The sequence below is a fragment of the Capra hircus genome, chromosome 6, assembly GCF_001704415.2.
Source record: "Capra hircus breed San Clemente chromosome 6, ASM170441v1, whole genome shotgun sequence".
Taxonomy (NCBI): domain Eukaryota; kingdom Metazoa; phylum Chordata; class Mammalia; order Artiodactyla; family Bovidae; genus Capra; species Capra hircus.
Genome location: NC_030813.1, coordinates 66894866 through 66907174, shown reverse-complemented (window position 1 = coordinate 66907174; position 12309 = coordinate 66894866). Strand labels below are relative to the sequence as shown.

Below are 12309 nucleotides of genomic sequence, written 5' to 3'. Positions count from 1 at the left end.
AGACTTTTTGGAAACTTCTCTGTTCAATTGCTAGCCATTCCTTATCTTGTTGATATTAACTTAGTTTAAAGTTGGAAACTTTTGAGAAATGAGAATGTCTTTAAAAGGAAATAAGAAATTTGCCTAGGAACTTACTTTGGTTATGTCTACTTAACATTTAAAAACCAATTTATTGGTTATATATAGAGGCAAAACTACATTTTTTTCCCATCTGAAGTAAAGAAGTCTTCTTTGAGACATGCTGGTGCCTCAATTTACAATATTCTAGGTACAAATGAAGTAATACATTAAAACACCTAGTGCAATGCTTAGTATATCTTTTCTTTAACAAAAGCCAACACATTAATTTTTTACCAACTTGAGCTCAACATATATGGGTTTGGGAGAAGCACGAGGTTTTTCAACAATATTGGTGTAAGCTGAAGTATTGCCTTTAGGGAAGACAGGTTAAAACTTGAAATGGCCCAGTCACAGGGCACCAGAAGGGGCTGAGGGTGTTGATTAGATTCCATGCCCTTTGGTGGCAGAGTGCCCATAGTGATGTTGGGGACTTGCTTGAAACAAAAATGTTGGAGAATGTGTCTGCCTGAAGACAAAAGAGAAAGCAAGAAAGGTAAACTGGAGAAGGGAACTCATGTTCTGGGAACAACTCTATTTCCATTCCTGCAGTAGAGGGTTTTTTTTGGTGAAACTGTGTTTCAGAAATCTATCTCCCTTGTAATAATATCACTTATTTTGGATTCCCAAATACCTATTATGTGTATGTGTATCCATATATACATTGACACACATACACATTGCATACACACACCACATATATACACTGACCCACTGCTGTACAGAATTAGAAGTCCTGTGTAGATGCCTAACATTTGGTGTAGCTATTTCTGCCTGTAATGTTGTCTTTTTTGCTCTTTTAGAGCTCTCTGTGAGCATTCCAAAGAACGCTGTGAGTCTGTTCTTGGGATTGTGGGTCTACAGTGGCCAGAAGACACAGATTGCAATCAATTTCCAGAGGAAAATGCAGACAATCAAACCTGCCTAATGCCTGATGATGAAGTTGAAGGTTAATTTTTACTAATTTTTAAATCAATTACAATGCAGTATCTAACATGAATGAATAAATCAGCTACCATTAGAAGTTTCTTTATTGTTGTTTTTATTTGATTGCCAATAGAAAGGCTATGTAGGTGGTGAATCTATAAACTTGATTACATTGAAGAATTTAGTACTCATCTATTAGACACTGTATTCATTTTAAAAATAACTTGCAGAGATGACTTTATAATAATCTCTGTGTTTATTGTAAACACAACTCACAGAGTCCATTATATATGGAAGCTGCTTTTATACTAGAGGGTCTTGAAGGTAACAGTGAAGATAAATCCATGGCTCCTTCAGTTCAGTTGCTCAGTCGTGTTTGACTCTTTGTGACCCCATGGACCTGCAGCACACCAGGCTTCTCTGTCCATCACCAGCTCCCAGAGCTTGCTCAAACTCATGTCCATAGAGTCGCTGATGCCATCCGTCTATCTCATCCTCTGTCATCCCCTTCTCCTCCTGCCTTCAATCTTTCCCAGAATCAGGGTCTTTTCCAACGAGTCAGGTCTTCACATCAGGTCGCCAAAGTGTTGGCATTTCAGCTTCAGCATCAGTTCTTCCAATGAATATTTAGGACTGACTTCCTTTAGGATTGACTGGTTTGATTTCCTTGCAGCCCAAGGGACTCTCAAGAGTGTTTTCCAATACCACAGTCCAAAAGCATTAATTCTTCGGCGCTCAGCTTCAAGTGCAAAGCATTCAAAGACCTTGGCCATGTGAGATGATCAGATAGAGAAATGCCTGCTCACCAGGTGGAAAGATTAGAATGGGAAACAATTTGACAAATGAAAGGAGGGCAGTTAGAAGCATTGGCTTCCTAGGACATTTCAGGCTCCAGCAATTGTCCGTTCAGAAAGAGAAGTAATTGTTGGAAAGCATAAAGACACAAAACAGCTAATGTGGAGATATGATGCCAAGGATTAAGTAAAAAGATGCTGAGGGCAGACAGAAGAGAACCAAGTAAACTTTGGTAATTTCATCTTGGTGAAGGACCATCCTTATCTTCAGTGATATCTTTTCCACATCATCCCACACGTAAATGAATAACATAGCTGATGGGTCTGGGTTTTCTGTTTGTTGGCAGTAATATGGCCCATTGCTTTTTACAGAATGCTCACCTAGTCACTTCAAGTGCAGCTCAGGACGGTGTGTTCTGGCTTCCAGAAGATGTGATGGCCAGGCTGACTGTGATGATGATAGTGATGAAGAAAACTGTGGTATGTATGTGAGATGGCACTTTTCTCAAACATACACTAGGATAAGGGGTTGTGTTAAAATATGTCCATTGTTTACTGACAGTTTTAAGTACACAATGGCACCCCACTCCAGTACTCTTGCCTGGAAAATCCCATGGACGGAGGAGCCTGGTAGGCTGCAGTCCATGGGGTCGCTAAGAGTCTGACATGACTGAGCAACTTCACTTTCACTTTTCACTTTCATGCATTGGAGAAGGAAATGGCAGCCCACTCCAGTGTTCTTGCCTGGAGAATCCCAGAGACTGGGGAGCCTGATGGGCTACCGTCTATGGGTCGCACAGAGTCAGACATGACTGAAGCGACTTAGCAGTAGCAGCAGCAAGACTGAATGTTTAGACATTTACTTCTTAAATTATCAAACAGCAAGACATGAGTTATAAATGTTTTTCGTTAGTTCCATTGATTTTCTCTAAATTACACTTCTGTTTATAACCTTGATGACATACGTGCAAACCCTCAGTAAAATGAGAAGCTCTTCACAAATGTAAGAGATTATCTTTATTGAGAGATTCTAAAGCAGTTGTCATCTGTTATAAGATCAGAATAATGCTGTCCTTACTTATAATTCCCATATTGTTAAACAGGCTACTAGATACACAAAGACAGACTACAGGCTCCAAAGTTTAAGTTTAATTGGGGTTAAATTTCATGCCCTCTATGATTTTTGTCTCTACCCACAGAGGATAAAACTTTTCCTGGCATTTCTGCCTTTGAGTTCCAAAGTCACCATGGCAAAGGCAAGAAATGCCAATGGCAATTTAAGTGGAGCTAATTCCCATTTTACTTCCCTGAAAACCTTTGTACTTGGAACCTCAAAATGTATCAGGGAATTGAAAACTGACAATGCTCTTCACTAAGTAATATGCTGGAGTAAAGCAAAATGATTGAAGGGCTAGCCAAAGAATAGTTTGGTTATGACTATTTAGCTTGTTCTGCTTTAAAAAATCTGACATTTTTTGCTATTGAAAACACATGAGGTAATGCATCTTTTGAAATCATTTTATTCTTTTGGCCTTTGAAGGATGAAATATTGCCTTGCTCCCCAAAATGAGTTTTCCATAGTAGACATTGCCCTTCTAGTCTAGACAAAATGTCACAAGCAATCAACTGAAATCCTATCAGCTGTGATAAATATGGATAAGCGCATTTTCTAGAAAATCAGAGCTGTCAGAATGATGGTCCAGTGACCAGGGGTAATTTTGTTAGGGAGGAGCATACAGTTTTTTGTGAAGCTACTGTTGCTTGCTTTGTGGGCTTTATATAAATAAACAAGCCAATACTCATTGAATATCCCCTATATAAGTAACTCATTAAGAATCTATTGGATTTTTTTTTCACTAACTATGGGCTATGGTATTTTGAGGTGCAGCTTAAACTAAACTATCTTAGATTGTTCAAAGAGAATATCATTGTTCAATGATATTCCATTGGGTGGCTAGACCAAAATTTGCAATAGGGTACTAATTATTTGAGAAATGTAAATACTCAGTCTCAAAAAAAGACTTTGGAAGATTAAATGGTCTAAGGTCTAGAGTATATTTGGTAAAGAAGAAATTTAAAGCTCTGTTCATTACAAATGATCCTAAAACGTCAGATTTCTAGGTAAGCTATAAGTTTCTGTGCATACTCAAATCTAACAATTACAGGCTCACCAGAACTATTGAATAAATTACCTAATCTCTATAAAACACTCAAAATACTGATGATGTTATTGAGAGTTCTAGTTGAGGAAAGTTAAAAGTCAGTAATAAATTAATATATTGAGGGTATTAATTGCCCCCAACAGTATTAGTTCATGAGAAATTAATTTCTCATCATATCTTTCAAAGTGAATTATAATAAATATTTTATGTACAATCCCCCTCAGAACATATGCAGGGGTTTGAATGGGCATGCCCCATGCTTTGGGGGAACATAGTACTTAAAATCAAATGAGGAAGTAGTAGAGGACGGCCCAGCACAGAGAGAACTGCTGGGAAACCATCCCCTCCCGACTTTGCCTCCTTGCTCAGTCTGTCCCTTTGTTTCCATGGGCATGGGCAGGCGTACCGTCTGGTAATACAAACGCCAGCTCCAGCGAAGCAGCGTTGCACACCACACTTCACGTCTTTCTGATTTACTCTGCCCATTGTGGTGCGGAGGTCACTTAAATGCTGGGGCTTTACCGAATAATGTGACAATTAACTATTCACTTTCACACATCTGTCGCTCCTCCAGAACTTCTTTCAACATAATTGGGTTTTCCCCTCAAAGCAATACTTCTTTAACTTAGTTGTAAAAGAATTGATGGGTTGGAACGCTGTGTGTCTTTGACACTTTTGCAGCAGGAAAACATGGTGGTCAGAGCACGCCGTTTGTAAATACTTGTCAAATATACACATTAAGCATTTAGCAATGGGTAATGCTAAATTCTGAAGTAGCTCCTGCTCTTGTGGTAAATTTTTGTTGTTGAAGTTGCACTGCTTGTGTAATTGTTAATGTAAACAACATTTATGTTGGAAATATTGGTGTTATTAGAAATGTCTTCAGCAAGTGTTTGGAAGCATTATGTAGATATGAACACATCATTCCAGAATTGCTTCACGGGAGGGAAGCCTAAAACGTAGGATTGCTTTACAGAGACAGTACTGTTTCTTGTCTTAAAGTAATAATTTGTCATTACTTGAACCTCTACTATGTAGATGAAGTTGGCTGTATGTCTAGCAAGTGGATTAAAGAGGCTTATTTTCATTCTAACCTTTCTTAAGCATTGATATCTAAGCTATGGAGAAAAATCTGGGTGGAGAAATGAATAAGAGGGGCATAAAGGAATGGCAACCTAAAGAAAGTAACAGCAAGATTATAATTCTGAGCTTTGCCTTTACATTATAGATTTGAGCTTGGGCTTGTGAGACTGAGGTTAGCTTTTTTAGGTCTGTGTCCACAAGGAGGTGAGCTGCCGGCAGGAGTAAGGTGGTTCCTGGGCTGTGATGTGTGCAGCAGGTCCTCTCAATGGGGAGGTTAAATGAGAATAGAGTTTGAACAATTTTTCCGCATCTACTGGATAAATAAAATCCTTCGTTACATGAATACAGCTTCACAATTACTAATCAATCACTACTCTACATAAAAGGCATTCAGCATACAGAGAAAGATGGACAACAATACAAATGTGAGTGTCCTTGAGGGACCTTCTGTTTGTCTTCAAATGATTAAAAACCATTTCATTATCTATCTTTGATCTCCTCTTGGGTGATAAAATGTAATAAAACATTTTATTCTAACCTGAACTTCTTCTTGGAGTCAAAACCCCCTTAAAAAAATAGAATATGATCTCTTTGTGACCCCATGAACCATAGCCCGCCAGGCTCCTCTGTTCATAGAATTCTCAGGGGATCTTCCCAACCTAGGGATCAAACATGGGTCTCCCCCACTGCAGGTTGATTCTTAACTGTCTGAGCCTAAGGGAAGCCCCAACACCCCCATAGCTATGTTTTAAAGCCTTTGGCTCTGATATTGGTGGGGTTTACAGCTTGACTTTAAATGTTTTCCAAAAGACTTTTTTTCTGTTGTAAGAAATACATAAATACTTTTAAGGAGTTAAGAAGGACTTGACTGTTATGTTTTTTTAACACTGCAGAGAGCCAGTCTCCATGCCTCTGCATCTCTTTGTCCCTTTGCTGGTAGAAGAGACTAACTTCCTGCTCTGTGACTGGAAGACAGAGTGAGGGTCATTGTGTTCATCTCATGTTCAGTTCAGTTCAGTTGCTCAGTCTTGTCCGACTCTTCGTGACCCCATGAATCGCAACATGCCAGGCCTACCTATCCATCACCAATTCCCGGAGTTCACTCAAACTCATGTCCATCGAGTCAGTGATGCCATCCAACCATCTCATTCTCTGTCGTCCCCTTCTTCTCCTGCCCCAAATCCCTCCCAGCATCAGAGTCTTCCAATGAGTCAATTCTTCACATGAGGTGGCCAAAGTACTGGAGTTTCAGCTTTAGCATCATTCCTTCCAAAGAAATCCCAGGGCTGATCTCCTTCAGGATGGACTGGTTGGATCTCCTTGCAGTCCAAGGGACTCTCAAGAGTCTTCTCCAACACCACAGTTCAAAAGCATCAATTCTTCGGTGCTCAGCTTTCTGCACAGTCCAGCTCTCACATCCATACATGACCACAGGAAAAACCATAGCCTTGACTAGATGGGCCTTAGTCAGCAAAGTAATGTCTCTGCTTTTGAATATACTATCTAGGTTGCTCATAACTTTTCTTCCAAGGAGTAAGCGTCTTTTAATTTCATGGCTGCAGTCACCATCTGCAGTGATTTTGGAGCCCCCCCAAAATAAAGTCTGACACTGTTTCCACTGTTTCCCCATTTATTTCCCATGAAGTGATGGAACCAGATGCCATGATCTTCGTTTTCTGAATGTTGAGCTTTAAGCCAACTTTTTCACTCTCCACTTTCACTTTCATCAAGAGGCTTTTTAGTTCCTCTTCACTTTCTGCCATAAGGGTGGTGTCATCTGCGTATCTGATCTTATTGATATTTCTCCCGGCAATCTTGATTCTGGCTTGTGCTTCTTCCAGCCCAGCATTTCTCATCTCATAATACGTGCCCACAAATGTACTTTCAGGATGAGACTTAGGACTGATCTCTGACTAACTTAATTCTTTCATGTTAAGGAGCAGATATTCTCCTTCCCTTTAGGTAGCTTTCTGCTTGGTCAGCTCTTTGATGTCATTTGGTGTCTGGGACAGGCAGCCTGAAATGGCGTGTCTCGCTCTATGTGCACCTAGTATGTATTGTCACTCAATCATGTCTGGCTCTTTTGTGACGTCATGGCCTGTAGCCCACTAGACTCCTTTGTCCATGGAATTTTTCAGGCAAGAATACTGGAGTGGGTTGCCATTTCCTTCTCCCGGGATCTTCCTGACCTGACCCAGGGATGGAACCCAGGTCTCCTGCATTGCAGGGGAGTCTTCATTGCTGAGCCACTAGGGAAGGCCATGTAGACCTAGAGTGCCAAGTTCCTTCAGTTGTGTCCATTGTGACTCTATGCACTGTGGCCGCCAGGCTCCTCTGTTCATGGGATTCTCCTGACAAGAATACTGGAATGGGTTGCCATTTCCTTCTCTAGGGGATCTTCCCAACCCAGGGATTGAACCCATGTCTCTTATGTCTCCTGCTTTGGCAGGCAGGCTCTTTACCACTAGTGCCATCTAAGAAGCCCACGTAGACCTAGACTCGGATTTAAATCCTGATTTGGCACTTGGAGGCTGTGTGACTTTTGACCAGTCATGTAACTTCTCTGGGCCTCAGCCTTCTCACCTGTAACACTTAGAAAAACCTTCCTTTATCCCTCACAGCTTGGAATGCATATAACAAGCCTTATTCAGTCCTCAGAAGGCAATAACCAAGAGCCCAGCTGTCATAGTGCTAGGAAATCAGGAGGCATGTTCCCCCACCCCCAGGTCACCTCAGGGATCTCCTTTGAGGGAAGGAGCCTTGTCTAGCTTGGTCTCTGACAGACCAGGTCTTATATGTGGCAGAAGAGAGCAGGCTGGGTGAAGTCCCTGATATACACCGTGAACATGGACATCAGGGTGGCACCTTGTCTTGGAGGAAGTGCTTGTTTTGATGGTGCATGTCTCCATCTCCAGGATGACACACTGAGCATGGCCCCGACCCTACGATATAAAGCCTGTCAGTTTCTTCAGGCTGCCTCTTCCCAGGGTACTGGGCCAGCATATGTGGAGAGGATGGCATGAAGATGCCACCCCTAAAAGGGGGAGGTAAGTCAGGAATTGGGAAGTCCACTGGGGCTTTCTGGGCAGAGACGAGAGCTCTATGACTGGTGCTGGCGTTGGTTGCCCCTGCCGCTTAGGCCTGGATTCTGGGGGAGGAGCGGGAGGCAGGTCCTTTTGACCCAGCTGTTACCACAGGTACTATGGCTTTTCTTTGAGATTTGGGCCCCATAGTCAGGGGTCCCAGGCTCTGGAGGGGCCGCCATACCTGCCAGGCCTGAACCTCACTGTTCAGCTGCCGTGATCCGCTCTGAGGTCACATCCATAGCCACTGGGACAGCTGCTGGCTGAAGATGGCTAGATCCAGCCCAGTCCAGCTTCCACCAGCACCAGGATGCAGAAGGGCCTTTCTCCCTTGCTCTCATGAGCAGCTCGTCCATGGCAATACTTTTTTTCTTTTTTTGTGGCAATACTTTTTATCTAATATACTGATCAAGTTAGCAGCCCTGATGAACAGACCTAATTACCTTATACTTGCATAACTGAGAGCTTCATAAAGTATAAGAAGCATCTGTTTTAAGGTGGTTTGCTCTCTTCACCTATAATGACAACTTTTTAAAATTTTATTTATTTTTAATTGAAGGATAATTGCTTTACAGCATTGTGTTGGTTTCTGCCAAACATCAACATGAATCGACCATAGGTTTACATATGTCCCCTCCCTCTTGAACATCTCTCCTACCTTCCTTCCCATCCCACCCCTCTAGGTTGTTATGAGCCCCTGTTTGAGTTCCTTGAGTCGTAAAGTAGATCCTGTGGGCTATCTACTTTCCATATGGTAATATATGTTTCCGTGTTGCTCTCTCTGTACATCTCACCCTCTCCTTCCTTACCCTGTCCTACTGTGTCCATAAGTCTGTTCCCTATGTCTGTGAATGACAACTTTTTTGATGGAGAGACAAGGTTCCCCAGTTCAAGTGGGATCTGTCCAAGACAGGGAAGCCAGCTTCACAGAATGTTTATGAAGATGAGAGTGAATAAGTTAAAAACTCAGAAGAATGCTTAGCACACTTAGGTGAGGAACCATTCTGGTTTGCCTGGTACTGCGAGTGGTTTCTTGGAAGGGGGGTAGATTGATGCTCAAGCCTGCAAAGTCTGAGGAAAACTGGGATGAACTGTCACTTTAGCAACACACAGTGGCCGCTGTGAGTGGCCATGGCCTCTGTGCAGGGGTGGCTGTTATCCTGACGTCAGCAATTATTTGACTGTATAAACTACAGCTGCATTAGACATCCCATCCTATCCATATCTGTTTTTCATTTTTAATGGAGTCATACCCTCTTCCTTTTAAAGCATACATTTAAAGCATAATTACACCCAAAATACCACTTTAAAGAGAGAACAGTTTCTTCACAAAATCACAGTATTGTCTTCCATGGGACTCATGTCCTGACCTGTTTTCATCCTAATTCATTTATGCTCATTGTAACTCCACAGAAGAGGGCATTAGGCTGCACAAACTTTTATTAGAAAAGAGAATATACAGAAGGGAAATTACTGACCAGAGAGTACTTATTTCTCCCTTATAGCAACCCTTTGTAGCAGGTGTTAATATTCCTGTTTTAGAGATATGGAAACAGAGGTTCAGAGAAATTAAGAAACTTATCCAAGGTCACACAGCTAATGAGATTGAAGCTGGGGTTTAAATCCAGATGTCTGCCTCTAAGCTCTGTTTCCCTTGCTCTTACCTCTGGCACGTGCTATGTATTCTCAATGTACAGACAACTACAGCTAAGGACTTAGACCTTCTTCCCAATTGGATATTTCTCCATAAGGCTGGATTTGGAGCAATTTATTTATTTTCTCTAACTCTCAGTTTCCTCACTTAGGAAATGATGATTGTAATTCTGACATTGTGGTGTTATTTTAAGAACTAAAACTATTATCTAGAATGTGGATTTAGGGTAGATAATAAGTGTTACTTCCTATTATTACCCTCTGTGAAATTAAAAGACGCTTACTCCTTGGAAGAAAAGTTATGACCAACCTAGATAGCATATTCAAAAGCAGAGACATTACTTTGCCGACTAAGGTCTGTCTAGTCAAGGCTATGGTTTTTCCTGTGGTCATGTATGGATGTGAGAGTTGGACTGTGAAGAAAGCTGAGCGCCAAAGAATTGATGCTTTTGAACTGTGGTGTTGGAGAAGACTCTTGAGAGTCCCTTGGACTACAAGGAGATCCAACCAGTCCGTTCTGAAGGAGATCAGCCCTGGGATTTCTTTGGAAGGAATGATGCTAAAGCTGAAACTCCAGTACTTTGGCCACCTCATGCGAAGAGTTGACTCATTGGAAAAGACTCTGATGCTGGGAGGGATTGGGGGCAGGAAGAGAAGGGGACGACAGAGGATGAGATGGCTGGATGGCATCACTGACTCGATGGATGTGAATCTGAGTGAACTCCGGGAATTGGTGTTGAACAGGGAGGCCTGGTGTGCTGCGATTCATGGGGTCGCAAAGAGTCGGACATGACTGAGTGACTGAACTGGACTGAACTGTGAGGATGAAGATCTTATGTACTGGTGGATTGACTTGTGTGGTCTTTTCTCAGCTCATTCATGTGTTCAAGTTCTTCTCTGTACTTTTGTGAATAGTCAGAAAGACTCATGTTTTTTTTTCTCATCATCTGCTAGCAAGTGGTGGTGTTTGTGATGAGAGTCTCATTGTCGGAACATTCCAGATGATGTCTGTATTCTCGGTTAGCTGAAAATTCCAAATAATATCCCCGTGATTTCCTAGAATAGATGTCCCTGGGTCTAAGACAATTCCAGATAGTTAGTGACGGATTCTCACAGTTTATTTCCTATACAGTTCTGTGGTCAGATACTCTCCTACTGTCCTATATGTTTGAATGATGAAGCACTTTATTTTTAAAATATTTTATTTTTTGTTAACCCCCCCTTCTTTTTTTTTTCGGCCATACCATGTGGCATGTGGGATCTTAGTTCCCTGAGCCGAGATAAAACCCATGCTCCCATCAGAGTCCTAACCACTGGACCACCAGGGAAGCCCTGAATGGTACAACCATGCATGGTTGGTTGCTCAACTGTGTCTGACTCTGCCTCCTGCCAGGCTCCTCTGTCCATGGGATTCCCCAGGCAAGAATACTAGTGTGGGTTGTCATTTCTTCCTATAGGGGATCTTCCTGACCTAGGGATCAAACCCGCATCTCCTGCATTGGAGGTGGATTCTTCTCCTGCTAAGCATCTGAAACACTTTAAACCTAACTTTTCCCATAGTAAAAATCTCTCTTCTGCGAATTTATTTTGATAATTTTTCAATGAAAATTCTTTTTTTAAAGCAGATTATTTTCCTATGAGGGCCTCCAAGAAACTTGAGTCAATCATCTATGCCATTTCTCTGAGTGATTTGTACCAGGTCTGATGAGAAGTTGTGTCTTTAAAGACACTCCTTATTTCATCACTGCTTGGTGTTTCATTCACTATAAACTAAACTACCTTTTTCTAGGAACAAGAGACTTTTTGTTTCTTACATGAAATAAAGTTCCATCTAAAATTCATATGTGTTGAATAAAGTTCCATCTAAAATTCATATGTGTTGAGAGTCTACTGAGGGCTAGCTGCCATTCTAGGCAGGGGAGTCAAGATGCTCAAAGATGAATATATGTGGTCTCTTCCTCCACGCACTCACAACATGGTGAGAGTCATGGGTCCAACCTGAGTGGCAAGAACAATTAGACATTTGGCATGTTTTAGCAAACATATAAATTCACTATGAATCAAATGACATTTATTAAGTTCATTGCAAGAGCTTGTTATTTTATAGGCAGATTACCATGCAAGCTTATAGTCTTTATATTTATTTCTCATAGAATAGATAGTTTCTAATCTTGGATTTCTGGCTACACTACTGAAGGTAATGGCTTGTATACCTGGCTCACCAACTAGTTTTGTAGATATTTGGCATAGGAGTTGCCTCTTTTGCTAGACACACAGATGGCATTACCATTTGTTGATTGAAATTACATTTTAAGATAATATACATTTAGATCACTAGGTTTGGGCATATTTGCTTAAAAGGGTAGCTCATCATTTTAGAGATGAATCTTATGTGTTGGCAAATTGGCTCAGAAAGCAAAAGGAACAGCAAAAGATGAGCGTTACTGTACAGCTGCTTTTTCATTTTTTTCCTGTTTCCCATATGTCACT

The 12309-nt window shown here is 41.3% G+C and overlaps 1 protein-coding gene across 1 annotated transcript in view; it reads left to right on the top strand.

Annotated features, from left to right (window-relative positions):
- CORIN (corin, serine peptidase) overlaps positions 1-12309 on the top strand; it is a 301718-nt gene that overhangs the window by 230813 nt on the left and 58596 nt on the right. Inside the window, exons 12-13 of the mRNA XM_018049422.1 lie at positions 921-1066; positions 2211-2318. Coding sequence (XP_017904911.1) covers positions 921-1066; positions 2211-2318 — 254 coding nt within the window. The remainder of the gene's footprint in view (positions 1-920; positions 1067-2210; positions 2319-12309) is intronic.